At 40.5% G+C, this 23,919-nt stretch overlaps 1 protein-coding gene across 10 annotated transcripts in view; it reads left to right on the plus strand.

Moving 5' to 3' along the window:
- The window catches only part of MCTP1 (multiple C2 and transmembrane domain containing 1), a 277,441-nt gene that overhangs the window by 208,464 nt on the left and 45,058 nt on the right, over nt 1-23,919 (plus strand). For all 10 annotated transcript variants that reach the window (XR_012627081.1, XM_074856034.1, XM_074856035.1 and 7 more), the window contains one exon: nt 14,586-14,705. Coding sequence is in view for 9 of the 10 variants with exons in the window: in XM_074856034.1 (XP_074712135.1) it covers nt 14,586-14,705 (120 nt within the window). In the remaining variant the exon portion in view is untranslated. The remainder of the gene's footprint in view (nt 1-14,585; nt 14,706-23,919) is intronic.

A 23,919-nucleotide genomic window follows, 5' to 3' on the forward strand; every position in this document is an offset into this window, starting at 1 on the left:
TGTTTCAAATTGTGTTTCATCTGTTGCTTTCTTTATCTTTTATTGTGCTATATAATAACTTGCTACACCACTAGTTCTCAGACTGTGATTTGTAGTCGCCTTCCATAGCAAGTGCTTCCCAGTTATAAATCCATATTAAGCAGCATGTGTTTAAAAGTTTGATGGTAAGGATGTGTGGTAGTCTGGAAGAAAATGTGATAACTTAAAATGGCCTATCATTTCAAAAGCTTGAGAAGCAGTGCTCTAGGCAGTACAGACTCACGGAGGTATAGCCATGTCTTGAGTGATTTGAAGGCAAGGTGAATAACTCACAGCATGCTGTCTCATCCTTACATAGCCTGCTTCACAGCTGGGACGTGTCTTTGTCCCTCTAACGCAGAAATAAAAGAAGTTATGCAGATTTCTTGGGGTGTGGGGGGAGGCCTTGGAGAACATGGCGGTGACTCCTATGGCGCTTTCTTGCGGCTGCTGCAGGTTAAGGGTTTTACACTCTGTTGTTACAGGCCACAGTGGGATTGTGTCTTGGGACTTCACCACGTTATTTAATTTTTTTCCACCTATGTAGCGGTCAGCATGCATCATGGCGATTTGTCTCCTCGAAGCTGTGCTGCTCGTTAATGTGCATGGAGAAGCACTGGTGGAAGATTTCAGGTAGAAAAGCTATACAAGCCAGCTTGGAAGGATGGGAAGAATTCTGTGACGCTTTCACAAGATTTGTGTTTTATTAAAGAAAATGCTTTCTACATTGTTTCTGTACCTTACTGACAACTCTTTAGTGTTAAATTATTCACATTCCCTCAATATAGAAAACTTCACTGCAGTGGGCCTGGATATATAATGTATTGGATGATATATATATAAATGTTTAAAGAATTATGTTAAAAGTGTTCTGGACAGTAAATGAATAGAGTTTTAAGAAACTCATGTAGTTTACGGACAATTTTACACATGCGATGCAGGATGGAAGGGCATCCAGCCAGATTTTCACTGAGGTTTGTTGCCTGTAGCACAATACAAAGCCTGTAATATTCAGAGAACATGGTAAAATACCGATTGTCACTGAATTCAGAATTTTATCTGTCTTTACCCATGTCTGTAAAGTCTTCTTGATGTTTTCATACAGGGTTCCAAAATTAACTACTGACTAGTTAACTGTAGATGAAGCATCAAAACAAAAATCCCATGACTTTTTACTGCTATCTTATGCACTCTGAAGCCCTGTAGGAAAAGCAAAGATACTCTAATAAAGCAAAAGGAATAAGACCAAAAGAAAATTTTCCAGCCCTGTCTGTAAAATTTGAGTTGTTTTCTTTTCAGTAAACGTTACGTATCACATTTTCACCCAGGTGGAACAAGTACAAAGTAGTAGACAGCTTTTCTACTTCATCTCATTTCTTAACTGTGCAAAGATGTAAATTATCAAACGAGGTGCTGAGCGGTAAAACCTCATCCCAACAATGATATTACTAAGTGATGTATGTGGCCCAAAGGACCTATGTAAAAGGTGTAAAAATGGAATTTAAAAATGTGTGGAGGAAGGATTACGGTGCTACGTAAATATATCGTTGTATCTCTGTGTGCATACATATAAAATTATGTACGCACATAGTGTATATTTATCTCTTTATTTGGAGGTCATTCATTTCTGTTTCTAGTTGGTGTGAGTTGTTTTTGGTGCCGTGACAGGTGTCTTCCAGCTGTGGTGATTTCCACCTCACCACTATTTCAAAAAAAAAAAAAAAGGAACTGTGGAATCAGACACCAGTATGTCTTTACTAGTTAAATTCCAGTAAGGTTTTTCAAAGACCCAAGAAGTTTCATGCTTTTAAGATGTGAAGAGAGACTCTGCGAAGGGACTCTTGATAGTTTGTTCTATTTTGGACGAACTGTGCAGCTGTGAAACCCTTAATGAGGAAGACAGGTTTTGTGATTATCTCAGATCTCCGTAGAGACTTCTTCCAATAACTCAGATCCTGTTCTGGTTATACACGCAAATTCCTTCTTTCTGTCTGATATTTATTATAGGTTATTTCAGCAGTGCTGCCTGCGGTTAAGATCTGTCTGTAATCTCCTCAGTTGCCTTTGACTTTGTCAGTCTTGGAATTCTGGGGTTGAAAGTTTTCATTGAGCCAGCGTCTTAATGTAGCTTATTTGTTTCTGACGTACAAAAGTTTTACGCTCATGTTAAAATATTTGCAACCATTTTGAGGCTGTATTCCTATATTTTTAAACTTACCAGGACTTCCTCAAAAGGGGTCCGTTTCTGATGTCAGTGTTTTGCCCATTGTTTTCCACCTGCAGACTGACACGTGTTGGCCAGCTCTTGAAAGCTGTGTGTTGTGAGAGGCATGTTGAACATGTCCATCCTCTCGTATACACGCCTTCCCCCTGCTACCAGCCACTGCACTCCATCCTGAAGCACTGAGAGCTGCAAATTGTCCCCCAGAGCCAGGGCTGGGGAAGGCCACATGCAGGAATCGAGAACTAGAAAATCCCCCGTTTTCTTTCTCCTCTCCAGGCAAGGAATAGGGATCCTGATTTGAAATTAGGGCTTTTTGTGGCGTAAAGGAGGGAGGGAACAGAAGGACAAGGAGGGATGGGAAAGGGGACAAGGTAGGGTTCTGCTGAGCGTTGTTACAATCTGGGAAGAGAGGCGAGAACAGGAGGAGAAAGAGAGGAGAGTGCAATTGGTGAGGTGAGACCCATCAGCGAAGGGCGCGCCAGTTCCCTTCCTCGAGGAGTTAAAGACAGAATAGGTAGAAGAAAGGAAAATATGTCAGTCACGGCTGGTCAGAGGTCTGGTGAGGGTGAGCAGTGGAACATACCTGCTGGAATACAAGTGATAGGACAAGAGGGAATGGCCTCAAGCTGCGCCAGGGCAGGGTCAGACTGGCTCTTAGGAAGTATTTCTTTGCAGAAGGGGTTGTTGGGCGTTGGAATGGGCTGCCCAGGGCAGGGGGGGAGTCTCCATCCCTGGAGGGGTTGAAGAGTCGGGTTGACCCAGCGCTGAGGGATCTGGTGGAGTTGGGAACGGTCAGGGGGAGGTTCATGGTTGGACTGGAGGAGCTTCAAAGGCTTTTCCAACAGAGATGATTCTATGAATACACTTCCCTAGAGAACAGGTAGTTGAATTTGTGAGTTGTGCAAATAGCTTTGATGAGCATCAGCAAAACATGTAGCTGGCCTTCAGGTGCTGCTGTGAAGACAGTGGCCAAGCGCTGGAGTTATGCAGAGCACTGCCTCGAGTGGTAAACGCTGAGCTGCAGCTCTGACGAGCCCAGGGCTGCCCACAAACCTTCTGTGTGATGGGTCAATTCCACAGGACCTTACAGGATTTTTAAAATCCCAACTGAAACTACCCCTGCCTTCCTCATCCCGATGTCAGCAAAAGCTTAGGTCAAGCACTGGGGCGTTAGGGAAGGAGGAGTGATGCTGGGAAGAAGGTCTGCTCAAACCTCAAGTCTGGTCTCCTGCATATTAAAAATATAAGGTCAGTAATTATACCATACATACTTCAGCTGCTTCAACCATGAAAATCACAAGATCTAGTCTCCATCTTGGGTTTTCAAGGTCATTATTATTTTGGCTTGCTAACAACACAGAAGTGAGTAGGGACGTGAGGTTTTTCACAAGTGTGTAAATCAACTAAGCATTAGTGATTTTGTGTTTGGGAAAGAAAGCGTGCTCCTTTCGCTCTAAGGTCAACTCCTTGTTGTGTTTGGAAGAGCCTTTATAATTAATAAATGCATTAGAACTTCTGTAAAATCGCAGAAGGTCCTTCAGAATGCGAGGTTGTAGGCAACTTAATGGAGAGCTTCTGTAATACCATATTCATCTGTTTTTGTTTGACTGAAAGATTCTGAGACTTGAATAGGCTGCTAAGGTACAGAAACCATGTGTTTATAATTCCAAGTCTGGAGTTCTGCTCACTTAAATTTGTGAAATGTCTAATTCCAGTTGGGTCCTTTCAAGGAGAATACTTCTCTCCCTGGTATGTGTAGCACATTTAAACACACACACACACCAAAAAAAAAATAAAAAATCTGTCCTTGCTTTGACACCACTGCTCTCGTTGCTACCTTATTTTGCAAAAAAAAGTCGAGAATGTAGCAATGGCTATTAAGAATGATGATACACTGTTCTGTAGATAGCAATAAAATACTCTGCATTCCCCTATTCACCTTTTAAGGATGTGCTTTGAAATGAGCATCTATAAAATGTACTGTTCTTCGCTGGTTAGTAAACGTTATTGATGATGCCGCTGGCTCAATAAATGGTTTTTTAGAGCTGTGGAACATTTCTATGTTAAAGTGCGGCTAAACATGTTGGACTGGCAGACGTCTAAATAAATGAAGTGTAATGTTGCTGAAACAATGAACTACTGAAAGGTGAGGTAGATTCTATGAAACATCATATATTTAGAGTGCACAACCGCACTAACTGCAAGCTACTACAGCAAGGAGAGAGATGACTGTAGAAAGGGAGACAGACTGGGTTGCACCATTTGTTGGCTGGAAAAAAGTAACTATAAAAACAATAGGGAAGTTGCCAGGGCACACCTCTCTGTGCTAAATATGATTTAATGTAGTTTGTGGAAATATAAATATAATTAAATTTATTACAGAGAAACAATTGGAAGGGCATGTTTGTTTTTAATAGCATGAAAATATACTTTTCCCTGCAGAAGCATTACCTCAACAAAAGCAGCAGGAAACAGTTTTCCACTTAGGATCATAAGAAAGAAAATCTTGTTTTGTTGAATTTGTTTGTCTTGACAAATTACATTAGAGATTATAGATTAAAAAAATTATTTCTCAATATATCTGGCAACAATGAACCTTAAAAATCAGATTTAAAATCTCAAAAAATTTTGTAGGCTGTTTATTTGCGTGGTATGCTTTTTCTTTGTTTTGGGTGGGTTGTGCCCTGTCTAGCTTACTGGTGTCCACAGAGCTTCCCGTTACTGCCATGAAATTCTGAATGCTGCCCACCTTTACCTCTCTTTCAGCCTTCACCTCACTTCTAGTTTTCCAGCGCCTTACATGACCGGTTACTTAACTCTAGGTGGAATGTAAGGGTTTTTTTCTGTAGTTTCTTATCAAAAAGAATTCAGTTTTGTTTTGCAAGTCTACCTTTGACATTCTTTTTCTTCATGCAGTACCTCTGGTTTCTCCAAGATGCCAGTTTTGTGCTTGCCCTCGTTAAACGGGGCAGTTTTTGCAAGACTGAAAGTGCATCAACCATCGTTAGGTGTGACTAGCATACTTCTTAACCAGGTATCTGACTCCAGTTCTTGTACAACTCCCGATGGTTCAGGGTGATGTTCTTGCAGGAAGCGCTGTGTGATTCTCATGCCACTCCTAAAATGCACCTGAATGGAGCTTTGCAGACCAGAGAAGTTTAGCAAAGCACGAAGAAGTAAACTCAGCCAAAGACTGAGTGGTAGTAACTATCTTAGTTTGTTTTAAATTATTTTTATTTATTCATTCCGAACTGATTCTACCGAATTGTAAAGGGATTGTTAATAGACATCTTTCCACTCCTTTGTGCTGCATTTTACAATAAAAAGAGTCAAACTGAAAATGTACATGATACCTTACATTTCATGAACTGTATTCTAACTACTGTCGTATTTATCTCATTGAAATATTTTGAGTTCATGCAGTTTATGCTAATAGCAGAAGTCGTTGATTTATTTATAGTGCAATTTTTTAACTTTTACCTAGAAGGATGTGAACATGCTTTAGCTTTCTGGGGATCTACTCTAGTTGACTAGAGAAAACTGCCAGCTAGAAGTGAACATGGAGAGTTTTATTTTGCATTTTGTTTAAGGAAAGCATTGCAGAATATAATTATAGCTATCCTACCAGGGAACTAAAAATACATGGCTGTCTCAGTGGCCTCCACGCAGGGACGGTCGTATAACTACAGAATTCGGGTTGTTCAAACACCTGGAGCTGCCTTGCTCTCCTGCCTAAACTAGTATTCTCTGCTGACTTCTCATTTCTACAACCTACAGTCTTACTCTGCACAAGAAAGTTTAGAGGCTTGGTAAATGCTGAAGAAAAATAGATACCTAGCATGCTACATGTAGATATCTCTGGCATCTAAATAACTTTAAACAGATCATTTGGGGTGGAAGGGGGGAATACTACATGATGCCCGTAGGGAAAGAATAAAGAACTGTAAAGAAACAAGAAGTAGGTCATATCAGCCCTGGATTAATATTAGAGTTGCAGATGGAAACAGACACACATTGCTAGAGATGCTACACATAACTCTGTAAGTTTTCAGAACTGAAGTTTGGGTCGAGATCAGTGAAAGAGAAGATTAGAAAATTACAAGGCAGACTGGAAGATGAAGCTACAAAGTGGTAGGGTAGCTGAAATGTATTATTACTCATTAAAATTTATTTACAAATAAGTATATTTAAAGGTAGAAAAACATTTTCTTACATCATGTGAACAACTTGCAGGTTAGGCCATATGTACTTAAGGAAATCTGGTCAGTGAAAGACAAATCCTAGGCTTTTATTTATGTGTTGTTTTACAGTTATACCCAACCTCTACTCCAGACATCATAGAACAGCAAAATTAAACAGATCAGTCACAAGTATGAAAATCAGCCTGGAGAGCTCACTCAGGTTGACTGATGGTCTTGAAAAGTGAAAGTAAGGCAACATTAGACCAAGTTAGCTGATATCAAGTGATAGCTGATGGTAAGTGGCACCTTCTAAAATCACTCCTAATATGTAAAGAAGATTTTAAAGAAAACACTAGGGAAATGTAAATATCTGCATGTGTTAGTGTTCTAATGAATTCCTGTTCTCATCATTTTGAAAAGCAGTGGCCCTGCCTCTTGGTGATTCTTCTGTCATCCTATTCCTTGGTGCCTCTATCTCTTCTTCCAAAAAAACCCCAAAAGCAACCTAAAGCATATCAGAATATTTTTAAGAACAGACTGAAAACAGAAGCAGCAGAAAGATTGCTCGATTCAACCTTAATTTCAGCTCTGAGTGAAGGGACAGGCTCAGCAGGGATTTCTGTGTGTGCACAGTTGACAGCTCCTGGACATCAGAGAAACCAAAGTGTTGATGCAACTATCTCCGAACAGTTGTGGAAACAAAATCATAGGATTTAGCCCTGAGTAAAAGTTTAAGCCAGAGTACAACCAATATGATAAGGGCTGTACAGTTCCAGTCTGTGAAATGAATGAGCCTTCCAAACAGCTTGTGGAAGTGTCTCTGCTCCTCCGTGAAAGACAATATTTCTGTTTGTTCCAGACATGTGGGTGGTTATCAAACCAAAAATCAGCATTCTTTGCATTTTATCGCTGGAAATCACAGACTGCCCATATACCTTTAACCACATGGTTTTAGTCTTCATTCATACAGTTTAAATTTTATTGCTGTCCCTTCTACTTCTGACAGACAGTTGGCAAAGTGTAGGTTTTCCTACAACCAAAGGACTGAAATTTTTCAATGGCTAGACTTCCTAATATCCTAACGGTCCATTTATTTTGGTGGTGGTTATTTGTGAATTAATAGTGAGGAGGGCTTGTTTAGTTTTCCTGTAGTACCACTAAGGATGAGCACAGTTGAAACATTTGTGAGGTTTATGTAGTTCACGTTCAGCTTTCTAGCGTAAGTGACTTATTTTTCTTGGGAAATGTCTGCAAGTCTTTTATTTTCTGGTATTTGGGTAATGGTGACTATTTCTACCCCGTTAAAACCTTTATACTGTTTTCTTAAAATGCTGAATGATTTCGTTCGTCTGTAGAAATGGGCGGAGGATAAGGGAGCAAGTTAAGAAAAAGTTAATCTGATGCAGTATGGGATGTAAATGAAAACACAGCATTTGGAACAACTTCCATGCAGATGTCGGGGGAGTCTGTCTGTTTTTTGGACTGCAGTGGACGTACAGTGAAGCTGTTCTCAGGAAGCTGAAGAAGATGCCCAATATTTTTTCCCTATACCCAGCTTAATAACTTTTGACGGACAATTTAATTTTACAATCTTCAGGAATTTGTGAGGAACAGGAGGCAGGTTCAAAGCCCATCAGCTCCTGCTCAGTATCTCAAGCTGTAAGAAAGGAAGGGGGCAATCCATTACACATAAATAGCTGTAGTTATCCAGCATGATCCATGTTGTGATTTTACACTTCTCACAAAGTCAACACTTTAGATTTTTCTTCTGAAGTGACACATACATTTACACTTTCAACAGTCCCACCCTCATAGCAGTGCAATTGTAACAGGAAAAATCTGCCAGATTCCAAATTTTTGTGTAAAAGGAACATAAACATAGATTTGTGACATAGATCTGTGTGTGCAAAGAAAAAAATAATTACGTGAAATGTACTTCTTAGAAATATCTTTCCGCAGTATGACACTTCCAATAGAAATGACAAATGCAGTTCTGTAAGAGTTAGCCAATTTTTAAGAAATTTTAAAATTGGGAAGGATGGGATTGATTTCCAGGATGGGCAGAGGTATGTGCAAGGGGTAGAGGCCCAAGGTGCATCTTTTTAAAAAACCCAGGGTAAAGTTGGACCCTTTGAGTTGCAGAATGGCTTGAATCTTACAGCTGGTGAGTACCCCTCTGAGCAGAACCGTGCTAAAAAGAATAAGTCAGCCTAAGAGTTATGTATTAAACCAAAGGAAAATCAAGCTGGAGACAGGCATTAAAAGCACTTTTTTACTTGGAAAATAATTAATGTGTAGAACAGTCTTCTAGGTAATGTCGCTGAAACAGAGACATGGGTCATTCAGTGAACAGTTGGGTATTGTTCAGAAAATGTGGTATTAAAACGGGACGAAGGTTCGATGAACCTAATAGCCCCATTCTCAGACATGCCTTTGATCTAATGTATCCCAGTTGGGCGTTTGTTACTTGATGCCAGGTGCTACTGCTCTTAGGAAAATACAATTAATTTCTCTTAGTTTGTCTGCATTTTAGCAGTCTGAGAGAACAAATCCATCATGAAGTGCCCTGAGAATGGCAAGAGGCCACCGTGTGTATGGGGATGGCCTCAATGAACCATATTTTGCCTAATTTTAGCCTGGATACTAACTACACAGCTGTAGTAATGCAGCTCAGAAACTCTGAAGGGAAAAAAATTACCCAAGAGATTCTACATTCTGTAAATATTTGGGGGGGTGGGGTGTCATTTTTATTTCCACCTAACTTTTGCTACATGAAACTGGTGACAGCGATTGAATTTTATCCCCGTGATTCATGTGCTGTTTAAAATGGCACCACATTCATGCTCTGAGGTTCATGTTCTTGGCATTGTTGGCATTCTCAAAGCAAACTCATAACACTCCTGGAAAATTATGTAAAGCATCAGTTAAAAGTTGCAAGGAAAAATGTAAACAAAAATTAAATGAAAATTTTCAAGCTTCTAACTAGAACGTTTTATTGGTGCTGACGATCTTGTGAAGACTCAGGTAGCTCACATTATGATGTGATTGGACAGCGGTACCATGGTGAAGGCAGTTCAGATGAAATAACTAGATGTAGATGTGCTTCAAAAACAAGCTGGGTGGGTTGAAGCACATCAAGTGAGTCACATCTAATTGTCTGACTTGTTTCTTTAATAACTAGTGGTACAGCACGCTCAGACGAAAGAAGTGAGATGAAATAGAACCGTGGGTTTGTTGTACAGGTTATCAACATGGAAAATCCATAAGCAGAAATGTCCTACCTAGTAAGAAATTGATTTTTTTTTTTTCTGAGAGTTCTTCTAGATATGGGACCCACGTGCTCTAACAAGAACTACCATAGGCCTTTCAATACACCAAAAGCCTCATCAAGACTGTGTTTAAACTAATACTTCATCCAGTCTGTTTATATCTTATTATTTATCATGGAAGTATCTCAATTTTCTTTTTCTATGTGAAATAAACAGAATGAGAGTAGAAACCTAAATTGCAGTGAACTGGATTGTTCTAATTCCAGCAAAGAGAGAGAAGATGCAGGAAATCCTGTAAGTTTGTTTCTGAGTTACAGGGAAAGTTCTTAGAGGATCAAAAATACTAATTATTCAGCATTTCTCAGACTACCACGACCTCACGCATTTAAAAAAGAGAACCAGCACTAACCCAAGGTTGCACTGGAAGCCTGTCAGAATAACGCAGGCAGGAATGACATGAATTTTTTTTTTTTTTTAATACATTCTGTGCTTTTGCTATTTTCAAGTTGACTTTTGCCTATTTAAAGAAACGGAGTAACAGATAATGTGTTTTAGACTCAAGTCTTTCAGACTGCACCTTCTCCTGGCACTCAGGTAATTGGAACTGAAATTGCAAAAGTGCTGGAATATAACTGTTGGAGGATGCTTTAGAATACGTTCAAAAGACACATTTCTTCCAGACTTACCTGAACACGGGCACTGGATTTGAAACGGATTCCCTAAAGTGTTTACATTAATGCTAGTGTGCTTGAGATCTGATGCAGCTAAAAGAAATACTTCCTCTTTAATTTTTTTAATAGAAGTGTCACAGAAGATGAGAGGAGCCATGATTGCCAGAGGTAAATGACTAATTTTGTGGTGGGAGAAGGTACAACAAAAAGTATTTTCAAGTGTTTCGTAGTGTAAACACCATGCAGGACTTCACTGGAGCCTTAAAACCTGCAGTACTTAGGAGACAGTCAGTACGACACAGGTATGTGGGTTATCTTTCATTCTTTCTATTCTTTGGAGAATATATCCAAGGGACAAAATCTTGGGAAATACAATTGTCCTTTTAAGCTTGAAGGGTAAACGGGTGATTTTGTGATTAGAGCGCCATGTTTGGAGCTGCAGACACCAGCTCTGATTGTGCCAAAACGCCAACCTTTGCCTTTCCAGGGCAGTCAGGAGCTGGGTAACGCACATAACACAAGGATATGGGTAATATGTACAGTTCTCCTTTGAAAATGATCAGAGAAAGCCACAGCTCATGGCTCTGGGTGTCCCAAAGGCCACGCTGGAGGGTGTGGGTCAGCGTCTCCTGCACGGGGTGCGCCTTCTCGTACGTGGTCTTCACTGCTGGCAGTCCAAATGGAAGCGAGAGGAAAAATAAAAAGAGCTGGGAAACGCAGGGGTTAATGCTGTGGAGTCTGTGGGTGCAACCAGGGTTCTGTTAAAAATTAAATGAAATTGGGTGGAGGTAGATAAAAGGAAATCTGAAATAATTGTTCTGTAGAATATGGCCTTTCCACATAGGCAGAAATCTTTCTCTTCACTTCTGTCTGAAGAGAGAGTCAAATAGAGAATCTCATCTCTTAATTAGAAAGAAAAATACTCATCAAACACATCTCATCACTGGAAAGCTAATGATCCACAGCTGCTAGTCTGAAAGGGCAGGCTTTTTTTCTGAACAGTAGGAAGTGTTAATCATTTTGGATGAGATTTCTTTTTAAAATATACTGTAGTTTGCAAAAGAATAGGATATTCAATATTCTAACTTAAATTATTTTTTGAAGTGTTGTACACCAGGGATAGTGCCGTGTGTCTCCCTGAATGATCATTTAATGCATGTGTCTCTCACTAAGAGTATCAACTGATGTGATGTTGTAAATGGCCAGTTCATGCCTGTGACTCTGAAAATCTTGATCTCATGGGGGAGAAGAAGAAAAGTCCTCCCTTATATTCTTCTGTGTAGGAAATGGCAGCTATATTAAACTGTAACCTTTGAGACTCCCACTCCTCCCTTAAAATAGTTGGCTTGTTTCAGTAGTGATGAGAATCCTTTTTTTAGACAGCGTTAGAGCCATTATTTCCTTGGAAGAGATCGTACCAGATACAGTCCATGTTCAACTGGATGCTTTATAGGCATGGGCAAGTCCCAGAACTGCCCTTTTATACTTGTTCCTTAGCTTTTCTGGATTTTTTTTTCCCCCTAAACGTGTTTAATAGATGGATATGTAGGTTTTCCTCCCCTTCATGCATGAAGTGAAGTGAAGGTTTCTACATACCACATTCCTCCTTCGCTCTCCCCGCAGCTATCCAGCCCTTTATCCCTAAGAACTGAGTCCCTGGATTTTCTTGCTGTTCTGCCCCAGATTTTGGGTTTGCTCGTGTTTACTTAAAAATTTTGTCTGACAGTGGGAACCTGCTTGTTTTCTCCCATGTGCATTTCACAAGTGCATTTCTCTCCTGGGGGTGCCGTTCCACTTGCAGTGCGGTCGCTGTGCTGCTCTCACACAGCACACACCTCCTTTGTGTTGCAAATACAGAGTCCGTGTTTTCCTAGTGCCTGGCTGAGACAGGTGCCTGAAAGGAGGAACTGGTTAAAATTCAGCCAGACTAGATGGAAATTAAGGTGGCAGGTCAGCAAAATCACCTACAGGAGACGGCAGGTGTAATATCCACATTTGTGAAAGGTATGTCCATACAAGTCATAAAGAGGTGGTATCTTAATTATAATATTTTACTGGCCTACAGAGTACAGTGCTGTAAGGAATTAACACTCCTAAGGATCATTTGCCACTTAAAAACTTCAAGTAACGAGTGTTTGGATGAGAACTCACTGATGTTTTAGAGTACAGGGTACATGATGACCGTGTTCCTCAGTCTCCACTCAGGTCTCTATCTCCTGAGACTGTCTAGGTTGCTGGCTTCTTTTCTCTGGAGCCAGGGGTTGTTTGGATATTACTTGATTTTCTTTCCATCTTTCCATCAAAGTTCAGATGCAACCATAAGAAAGACTGTATGCATTTCCATTTCTCAGCAAGTAATCTCTAGTATTCACTTTTCTGATACTTGGGTGCTGTTCGCTGACTTCCAGAGCTCCCTTCAGCCTGTATCCATTGACTCAGGGCATTTCTAGGGTTAGAGGGTGCAAAGATTATTTGCTTTTCTTTTGAGATGCGAATTCTGTTGTAAGTTGGCTGTATCAAGTTTACCGCATCAGATCCCCATAGATCTTGCTCTTGGAAGGGTAGTTAGCAAGCTCACAGAAAAACTCTCAAATTCCACGAGCTGTTGTTTGCTTCTTATTCATTACCATTTCTAACAGATTTCCTTTTAAACTAAACAACCTAAAAAAGGCAGTTTTCTTTCAAATGAAGTACTAACTGTTAGAAGTGCCAATATCCTCTTATGGATGTCACACACACTGCTTTTTCAGTTCTTTCAGTATTTATCATGTTTGTTTTGCAGTCTCGCAGGACTTCCATATACATAGCATTCAGTGGTAGAAAGTAGCAGGGTGAGGTAAGTTAGCTGATCTTGAGAGGGGAGATCACTTAAAATACAGATTTCTTTCTTTTATGTGGGAGCTTGTATTTGATAAGACCATTTTGTTCTAACTCTAAAGAAAAACCCAGCAGAAGACTATTAAAATCCCCATTTTACTCTTACTTGGCTTTATATAGATCTTGGTGACTGATTTGGGAAAATAAGCTCCTTTTTAGTTTACCTGGGAACTGGCATTGCTTTAGGTTTTCTAGTTCTGTGCTACAACACCTTCATTCATTTTAGTAGGTATTAAAATTACAAGTATTCAGAAGCTTAACTATTTGGATGAAAAAGGCTTAGAGAGATTTCTGGGTGTATATCCAGCTGTGGTACATAGTGTGATTTCCTATAATACTTTCACGTTTGGTTTTTGTTGTATTAGAAGAAAACAAACCCAAGTTATGGCTAGAGCTGGCTAAAATAAAGGAGGTTTTGTTCACAGGGAAAACTGGATGTAAAAATGGTTTTAGTTTGACCCCATCTAGGTCCAAATATTTTTAGTTCCTTCCTGCAAACCAATAATTTCGTACCAGCACCAGCAGGGAATGGTGTCTAGCTGGACGTGTCTCTGCCAGACAGCTACAGGCTCTGACAAATGCTCGGGAGTTCCAGGCTTCAAAAAAGTCAGTTCTGCCCCATTTGCTGGGTCTGACCAAGCTGAGGGTACAGTCCAGCAGACGGACCGGGGCGCACGTCGCCGGGAGACGTAACCGGACACGCTTCTGCCAGCCCCCCGCCGTGGAGCACTCGAGGTGTTCTGAGGAAACACCTCAACAAAACAGTTCTCAAAGGGGTGGGCTTAGGTGGCTTCTCAGCATTCCTTTTAATCCCATTTTCTACGGTTCCATGGTCGGTACTGTTCTATCATGCTTTCACTAAAATAGTTGTATGATTTTGCCCTTTAGTGTGATTTTCTGCTAGTTTTCTGTGCAAAAGATTTTTTCAGTTTAGTTGCGAAGTTTACTGCTTCTGCTTGTTTGTGTGACATTACTGACCAAGTTGTTTCTTCTAAACAGCAAATTAATTTCTATGGAAATAACTAACCTTTTCTTTCTTATACTGTGGTCTTAATTTTACACCATTTTGTCCACATAAGCATTATTTTACAAGAGAACAATTCGTATTCCTCTCAGACTACACTACGTCAATTTTTCTTTTGCAAAAATTAAGGTACAAACCAATGGAAAATATACCAGTGTTTCATGCAGGTAGGTGGCTAGTCAGCAAAGTGGTTAAACAACTTTCCTGATGAAGGAGAGGTGGGTTTCTTTAGAATTGTTTTAATTTATTGGTTTTAACTGTGCACAAGAGTTTAATGTAATGCTGATTTGAATCACTTTTTTTCCCTGCTCTGTCTTCTAGCTTTTTCTTTTTGTGGTCTGGAACTTTGAGCTCTACATGATACCACTGGCTTTGTTGTTGCTGCTGGCATGGAACTACTTCTTGATCGTATCAGGGAAAGATAACAGGCAACATGATACAGTAAGTCTTCTCTACTTCAAGCACATACATGTCCCTTTCTTTTTTTAACTAGATAAAAGTTTGTAACTGAGTTTAAATACGACATTTTTTGAAAATGTCTCAGTTCACAATGCTCGATGGACAGTTTTCCAACCTGCAATTTCATTTTTCTCCAGCTGTCCAATAAATGTGTCTGGTTTTGGTGAAAATGTCATGTAAAAATACAGTAGAACATGTACTATCCTCAGAATCTGGTTTGTGTGGGAGCCGAGATGAGAGGCTTATTGGTCAGGCGAAGGCAAATTCTTTGAAAACGGTTTTGTGTGGCTAAGTCCTTATGTTGCAGTTTTTATTTCACATATTGAAGTTAAAGGTTAAAAATATTCCAATTTGTTAACAGTTTCAGAATGTATCACATTTTATTGGATTTCACAGTTTATCATTAATATGTTACCATTCATTGAGCTTAATATAAGCCTTTTCTTATTTTCTTCTCATTTAATGCCATCATTTAATTAAATGCATGTAGTTGGGATATAAAGTAGGAAACATTTGCTAATAACTGACATTTATTAATAATAAAAGCATGGTTCAGATTTTCAGAAGCACATATCAAAAGTTGAAGTTGTATTCTAGCTGTGCAAATTTCCTAGCATCCAGGCAGCTTAAGGATTTTGCATGTATTTTATTGCTGAGCCTGATTAATTTGATATTTGTATCAGTATTGGTATCCCAAAAGCAGTGTGCTGTCTAGGCCATTACGATCAGGGTGGATAACTGAATGGGTAGAAAAGAACCAAAAACGGGTTAGATAATGGGTCTGAGAGGATAGTGGTTAATGGAGGTAGCAAAGAAGTGGAAGAGCACCCTGCACAAGGACCTGTCCTATTTAACATCTCTATCAGTGACCTGTAGAAGGTGACAGAGTGCACTCCCATTGTGGTTTTGGGTGTCACCAGGCATGTGGGACCGGCTGGTACCCCGGGTCTAACAGTCAGACCTAGGGAGGCTGGAGAAATGAGCCAACAGGAACCTCATGAAATTCAAGGAAAAATGTGAAGTCTTGCTCTTGGGGAGGGATAACCCCTTGCAATGATACAGGCTGGGGATTGGTTGGGAAGTCTGAACTGGGCCTGGGTGGCTTGGAAAACATGATCCAGCAGTGTATCCCAGCAGGAAGGAGGACCTCCAGCACCCCGGGCTGCGCTAACGGGAGCGCAGCCGCTGGACCGAGGGGAGCGATCATCCCCTCCGCTCAGCACTTGTTGGGCTACATCTAGAATAGTGTCCAGTGTTGGGCACCCCAGTTCAAGAAAGACATTGATTAACTCAAGTGAGTCCAGTGGAGGGCTACCAAGATGGTAAGGGGGGCTTGAGCACTTGCCCTGTAAGGAGAAACTGAGGGAAGTGGGCTCAAAAGAGCCTGGAGAAGGCTTCAGGTGAGGTGAAGGGCAGCCCTCCCCTACCTAGAAGGAGGTCATCAAGAAAATGGAACTGACTCTTCAGAGTGACGTGTGGTGCAAGAGACAACAGGCATAATTTGAAGCAACAGAGGTTCAGACTGGAGAACTGTTCCTGCCACGAGGACTGTTAAGCTGTGGAAGAGGTAGCCCAGGAAAGTTGTGCAGTTGCTGTTGGAAGTTTTCAGGAGCCAACTGGATAAAGTCCTGAGCCACCTGGTCTGACCTCACAGCTGACCCTGCTTTGGCCAGGAGGCTGGAGGTCCCTTCCAGCCTGAATGATCCCGTGACACTAATGTCCAGCAACTGCAAGAATTAGTCACCAGAGGAACTGATCCAGCACTGATCCTGGCACTGGTATTACCTGTCTACATCACTAAGACCAGTATGCTTCCAAAGGTCATCTGAAATTAAGGGTGGGGATGACAGAGGTATTCCCTAATCCCAAAGGTTGTTACATTTATGGAAAAAGCCTAAGATCAAAATTTAAAAGATGCATTACTTAAATCACAGCCCTTAGTCTCCAGCTGCCTGAAATGCTCAAAGCTTCTCAACCTGAAGATTTTATGAGTAGCTGAAATCCCTTGTGAAAGGAGAGATTGCACTTGTGAGCTGCAATGCACTTCATTTCTCTCTGAAATACCACCTGCCTGTGAAGATTAATTGGGTCGTGTAACTTTTCTAAGAAAATAATGAAGCTATTGATGGACTCTCTGTTGAGGACACCAACTTCTGCTCTAAAAATGTTCCTCTTGGTGAGACTGCTTCAGACCAAGCTATACATCTTGTATGAGCCAGTCCTGTTCTTCCCAAATATTTGATATCTGTGCCATTAATGACTATTTTTTGTTTATCACAAGTAAGCTGGGACCTCATTTTTAATGAATTGAGCTTGGTTATCATCATGGTGAGCATCTGTCTTCTATGAAGTGATCTGCAGATTTATTGGATGCCTTTCTAATTAACTCACAAATCTTCAGTAATATCACAAGTCCTTAGCTCAGGTCATTAGCACAGTATCATTAGATTAGGAGTCATTTAAATATTTCTGTTTTTCTATGCAGAGTGTAAATATTAACTAAATTAATTAAGCGGTGTTTCCTAGTGGCTAGAGAATGCTTCAGGATTCACATGATCTGGCTTCTGTTCCCAGGTCTTCAGAGGCTCCTTGTGTGCCTTGGTGAAATTACTGACTACTTATTTTAGGAATATCATCTAGTTTTAGAAGTGACTTTAAAATCCTCAAGCTAATGACAAGACCTAAAGTTAAATGTATTTGTTAACTTTTCTTACTCAATTAACAGTAGATTAGTGTAGCCAGAAATTGTATGTACTTCATGCTTGTTTAATGTCAGTGGAAAATACTTGAATTTGGGACCTTCAGAAGTAGCTGTGTAGTTTCCGTTGTAGTATCTCCACCAGAAAACAATTATCAACTGTCTCATCAATTCAGGCATTAGGGACTGCACTCTTCTGCCGGTCAATGAGATAGTGGTCACTGAGTTTCTGTCCAGAAAGGGCAGATGAGCCAGACTTAATTCATCCTGGTTTGACTGTCTCTATAGACAAGGTATCATTTGCTGTGTCCTCTTGGGCATCACTTTCTTCGAAGTAATTTGGAACTTATTTTCTTGTGGAATAATTCACCTGCCAAACAACCTGGGTTACTCTGTCATAACGTGAGCCTGCGCTGCTTGTTTGAGTGCGAGTCTGATAATTTTGACGTTTACTCTGACTCCTAATAAGTTGCATGTGCAAGTCCTTTCTTGAGTTAAAAGTGCAATGAGGCTGGGGCAAGGGGGAGCCCCGTGTGTATTTACTAATAGGAGATAAGTATTGGAAAGTCCAACAGAGGGGTGAAGTGGCGTGTTAGGCATTACTGCTTCCATGGGTTCAGCTGGACATTCTTTGTGGGATTGATCTTCACTGTGGTTTTAGTCAAACACTGGCACAAACGTCAGAGAAGCATTGGATTCCCCATCTTTTATACATTTAGATCAAGGGGAGTTGTATGCTCTCCTGAAATACAAATTCTTGCATTATATGTTGGTGTAAGCGGATGTGGATAGACGTAGATTCAGTGGACAGTTCTCTAAATGAATCTGTGAGAATTCAGGAGTGATCTAAAATGAATGAACTTCTGGCATTGAGTCATGTGGCAGGTATAAAAAATCGCAGAATAAATACTTCCTTCCAGCATTAAGCAAGGAAAAAAAATCACTAAAATGGCATTCTTAATGCCTTCCTCTGAATTTTGCAGTAACATTTTTGCCTGAAGCTTACCCAGCTGCTTTATCCAAAGATCCTTGCACTTCCTTTTAATCGTTCTCCTAAATATCAGACCTCACAAAATAATTTATTTTTAGCACAACTGCTATTCTGATCTTAAACCATCGCCACCTAAACACATGAGACTAGAGCTGAGTGGATCTTATGGCTTTTATTTCTTTTTCCCCTGCCTTTTTTCCAGCATCTTTTTGACATCCTCTGAGGGAGAGGAGCTGTATCAACCGCTGCCACTTTTCTGTCCCCGCTGCTCCTTGTCACCCGCGCTGGACCTGTGCGGGGGGGAGCAGCGTGGAAGTGCTGCCCCTATACATTGCCAGCCCTGTGCCTATGGCAGGTACAGGGTAGCAGAGCATGATGTGGTTACAGAGCATTTGGGATACTCGGGGAGAACAAGGATAGAGGGACAGCAAAGGACTGGCTTATTTCAGAGCGGCCTTGACTCTCTGGGAACCCCAAATCACAACTTACAATAGATGGACGAACAGAAAAGTTCATCCCACACAGCTGTAATTGAAAGACTTCCAGATATAGCCAAACTAACAGAAAGTAGGCTGGGGTTTAAAGCTTCTTTTCAGTCTTTTTAAGAAACTACTTAATATTTTGATGTTTTTAAATGTGTTGTACAAAAAAACCCCTCACCTTTATAGCTTGGAGAAAACAGCAGCACTGCTGTCTGGGGTCTTTTTTTCACTTCTATTTCTAAGCAAAAGTCACAGTTATTAGAACTGCATGAAGTTAGAGGAAAAAAATGTCTTTTATTTTTTTCCTGCTTTTCTACTTCAGGCTGTGTTCTGACTGCCTGCTGGAGCTGCCTAACTTAAGGAATGGTCAGATAATCCCTCAAAGTGATTAAAAATGTTCCCACTCTCCAGCTGCTCTTGTCCCCTTCCCTGAGATGAAACAGTTGATTGTGTGGTTGGAGTGCGTCATATTGTGAATGAAGCCTGGTTTGCATGGTTATAAAATTATTTTTTTTCCCCCTGTGTGTGTAAGCCTGACTGCCACACTTAGGACAAACTGTGACAGTCTCTCAGCTGTTGGGCCATAACACTTAACTGCTGCAACAGGAGCGTTGGATCTCCTCTGGTGACACTACAAGTTCTTATTCTTCCTTGACTATGTAGGTAGCAGACAGGGAGCCCAGGTCGTCTTCTCCTTGATCCTGCCATCGAGGAGGAAAGGCTGGAAGAGGAGTGGACAGATCTGGCAGGTCAGCAGCTGTTACTGATGACAGGGACTTGGTTTTTGCAGCTGTGGGATCCTCCTTGAGGATTGAGGACTGCTAGGAAGAGGCAAGATCCACCTCATCAAGTTGGGCAAAATCTTCTTTCCCAGAAGGCTGGCCAACCTGATGAGGGGAGAATTAAACTAGAAATGGTGGGGCAGAGAGGTGATAATGACCCACAATCGAGTGAGGAAGTGATGGTCTGAGTTGGCAAGCAAAGGACACAGGGTGAATTGGACAGGAGAGGCCTCAAAGCCAACCAAACAGCACAGAGGAGGCACACAGATGAGGCAATGACGCTCTGAAAGAGGCTCTCACACCCTTTCTGAGAATCCAGTGTGCTAGAAGGTCTCTCCCTGAAGTGCCTAATCATTAGTGTGCACCGTGTTGGAACCAGCAGGAGTTAAGAGGTCCACGTGCAGCTACGTGCGTGCACCATCATGGAGACGTGGTGGGATTGCTCTCGTGAGCATTGTGCAAGGGATGCATGCTGGCTCTTTAGCCAGGACAGGCCAGGAGGGTGAGGCGGGGGAGTTGCACTTCAGCCCAGCAAAGGGAAATGGTGAAGGGATCTGAGCATCTGGCACGCAAGGAGAGGCTGAGCAAGCTCAGCTGCTCTGCGTGGAGATGAGACTCAGAGGGCATCTTGAAAATGTGCATAAATACCTGAAGGAAGCAGAAGAAGAGAGAGACAGGCACTCCTCAGCAGTGCCCAGTGACAGGACAGCACCAATGGGCACAAACCAAAATCTGCAAAGTTCTGAACACAAGAAAACACTTTTACTGTGAGTATGGTCACACCCAGGACCAGGTTGCCCAGAGAGGTTGAGGAGTCCCCATCCATGGAGGTAGTTAAGACCTTACTGGACTTGGTCCTGGGCAACCTGCTCAGAGGTGACTTGCTTGAGTTGGGTTGAGTTGGGTTGGGTTGGGTTGGACTGGATGATCTCTGCTTGAGTAGGGGGGCTGATGTCAGCCAGCCTCTGCCACTCTGTGATTCTCTGACTGAAGATACTCATCTTTCTCTCCTTTTTGTCTATTAGGCTTTTTCCCAAGCAATTTAAAATTTGAAGAACAATGCACATGCCTGGAGTTACCTATGAATGTTCTTCTGCCATATATACCCCTATGGAGAAGAGGTTGAATCACTTCAGTTCACATCCTGCATTTATAGTTAATACTTAGAGCCTTTAAGGAAATATTAAATAGCTAATTTCCTCTTGAAATTTCAAGTTGCCCGTGTCATTGCATAGAAAGTGATGGTGAGCAGCTGGGAGTTAATGTGCCGTACACAAATTCTTATGAATCTGTAGAATAGAATATATACACATATTATTAATCTTGTAAGAGTGATATAAAATGGCACAATACATCTTTTAATTTCACTGGAGATTTTTTGCGAAATAGGCTTTGATGACTTAGTTTCTAGAGTATATGTTGTATTAAAAGTTAGAGCTGGACACGTTTAGGATGAATTTTGAGAATAGAAGAAAAATCACCTTTCATTTTGAGATTTTAACCAGTTTCTGTGGGTACTCTTTATATAGTCCCCAATATGATATGTATACTCAGATTTCTTATTTACGTGTCTTCTGGAAATTGCCACATCAAGAAAAACAAAAGAAAGAATGGGAAGAAGAATGCTTATGAGTATATGATCTTTATACGATCATCTATTATGAGATGATTTTTTAAGGTCCCTTCCAACCCAAACTGTTCTGTGATTCTATGATATTCATCTGGATTCTTTATTTCCTCTGAGGGTGCTAAGCACGATGAGCTTGAGTTGGTTGTGCAACCCCATCTCGAAGAGCTTTTCTAGGTAGAGTCCAATCACTTTCTTCTGGGAGCAAGCAACCATGTCTGTCAGAGCTTTTGGTGAATTTGTTGCTGTTCCTTTTTGGGACAGAGGGTGCCACTTTGCTCTACATTCAATACAGAAACCAACCCTACCAGGAAGGTGCCTGACTTTAACCTCCTGTTTTCCTGCAAATTGAAAACTGATTTTTCAGCAAATAAAGTAGTAACTTGATTTTTCTGTTTCTTCATATCATGGTATTATAACGTGGAAGCATGAATCCATGAAGTTCTTAGTCTGAAAGGGTTTCGAAGGGTTTCGTCTGCAGGTGAATACAGGACAAACACCAAGTGTTTTGGATCCATTGTCTGTGTGGTACTGAGGGGTTTTGTGCTTGAAGTCCAGAAGTCCTTTTCTGCCAGGGAATTAGTGGTGATTTCTAGCTGAGGAATAAATTCTTGCTATGAATTTATGGCAAAAATAAATATCATGGTCCCTGTATTCTGGCTAGGCAGTGTCTGGAATATGTCCTTTGCAGCAGATGATACAAAAAGGACGTTGTTCTGACTCCACTTTCCTGGGAAGTTTTGCCTCCGGTATGATAGCAACAGCAGCAGCCACAAAACCCCCAAAGCATGAGGGCTGGTGGGAGAATACAGAGTTAGCCGTAGAGCAATGTGTGTGAAAAAACAGTCTGAATTATGGCACCTCTAATAGTGAGGAAAATACGGCTGTTTTTATAGAATGACTTTCATCAGCGCATCGCTCCAAACAGTGCAAGTCCATGAAATTTTCTTGGAGCCTGCCTTACTTCTGCCAAATTAATCAGAACCACACGCTCCCTCTCACTTTGTTGTCATCAGTAAAGTTGGAAAGGCTTCTGCAAACAGGTCGTTGTCCGCCTGTGCGTTCAGTGCAGGTGCTACCAGACCACAAAAGACCGCCAGCAACACGTGCCCGAATGTTAACTACTCTGCTGAGAACCACTGCTGTCTTCACACAGCTGCTTGTTCTTTCTATACAATCCATATAGTCAGGGAGGAAAAATACATTATACTATGGGACGGAGGGGTTTTTTTAATAAATCAGAAAAGAAACATGAAAATGTCAGCTTAATCAAGCATTTAAATTTTATTAATCAAGTCTAATTTTTATGAGTGCAAATAATCGCTGAAGCTGGACAAATTTGCTCTAGATTGCATCAGAAACATAATTTTAATATTTAATGGCCTGCTGAATTTAAATGGAGAATTATCTTTATGAAACATGCTCTTCATAATTTGCCATTAAATGAGAAATGAACAAATCAACATAAATCTTACATAAAGGTTATTTAACTAAATGTTGGTACTATAAATATTTTAAATGCATTATGCACTAATTTAACACTCACACACTACACTATATAAAGATATAAGTTGGGCAGAAAGTATCTCTCTCCTGCAGCATAATAGAATCTAATCCTGTGAGCGGCTCTCTGGGCTACAGTTAGGAGACTGTCCGTGCTGCAGTTATAATCCCAGCGTCAAAAGTTTACATACAGTATCAGAGCGTGTAGTAACCCCTTGCTAAAACTTTATGCGGCTGTTCTCATCCCAGTAGCTGTTATAAAACTACTACAGAATTATAATATTTTGGCTGGTTTTGGTCACCTGAAGACAAAACACCAACACCAAAACCCCACCCTAGATACCTCTGGCATTTAAAAAAAAAAAAAAAAAGGATTTTTTTTCTATCATAAACCAATTGATTTTTTAATTTAAATTTTGCCACATTTTTTCAAATATAGTCTTCCAATATTGTGGACATCTAAAATAAAATTGAAGTTCACTGCACATAGAGGCCTTTTTTCTATGAGACTGTTTTAATGATTTTTTTTTTCATTTCCATCAAGATTTACATGGCAACAAGATTCACTTGACAGGTTGTAGTGGCTATTATAAATAATCAATATTATATAAACTAACATCAATTCAGTTTCTAGTAAAAATTCCCACAGTTATGTAAGATTTTTATTTATCTTTGGTTTGGTTTTCTTTTGCTTTTTTAGCACATTTTAATTCAGCCTAGACTTTAATGACTTTGGGATTGTACTGCAGTTTTAATGTATTTACCAAAATGTATCGATACACTGAAAAAAACCCCAAACTGAAATTACAATAACATGTGTATTTCGTATATTATCTCCTCAAATACATAACACAGCTTTTTTTCTACCAAAAAGCTTTTTAGCTCCAAATTTGAGTGTAATAGACTGTGTCACACCCATGAGCTTGAAATTATTTGGATAAATGCAGTTTTATGAGAAGCATGTCTGGTCCTACTAGAATCTGAAAACTATTTGAAGAGAAGTAATAGTAACAGTGAAAAGCAGTATTTAGCCTTTGTGTTGTTAATAAGAGAGTGTATCATGAGGCTTTGCCCAAGAATTCTAGCTCACAAAATTTTGTGAAGGTGTTATTT

The sequence above is a fragment of the Strix uralensis genome, chromosome Z (genome assembly GCF_047716275.1).
Source record: "Strix uralensis isolate ZFMK-TIS-50842 chromosome Z, bStrUra1, whole genome shotgun sequence".
Lineage (NCBI taxonomy): Eukaryota > Metazoa > Chordata > Aves > Strigiformes > Strigidae > Strix > Strix uralensis.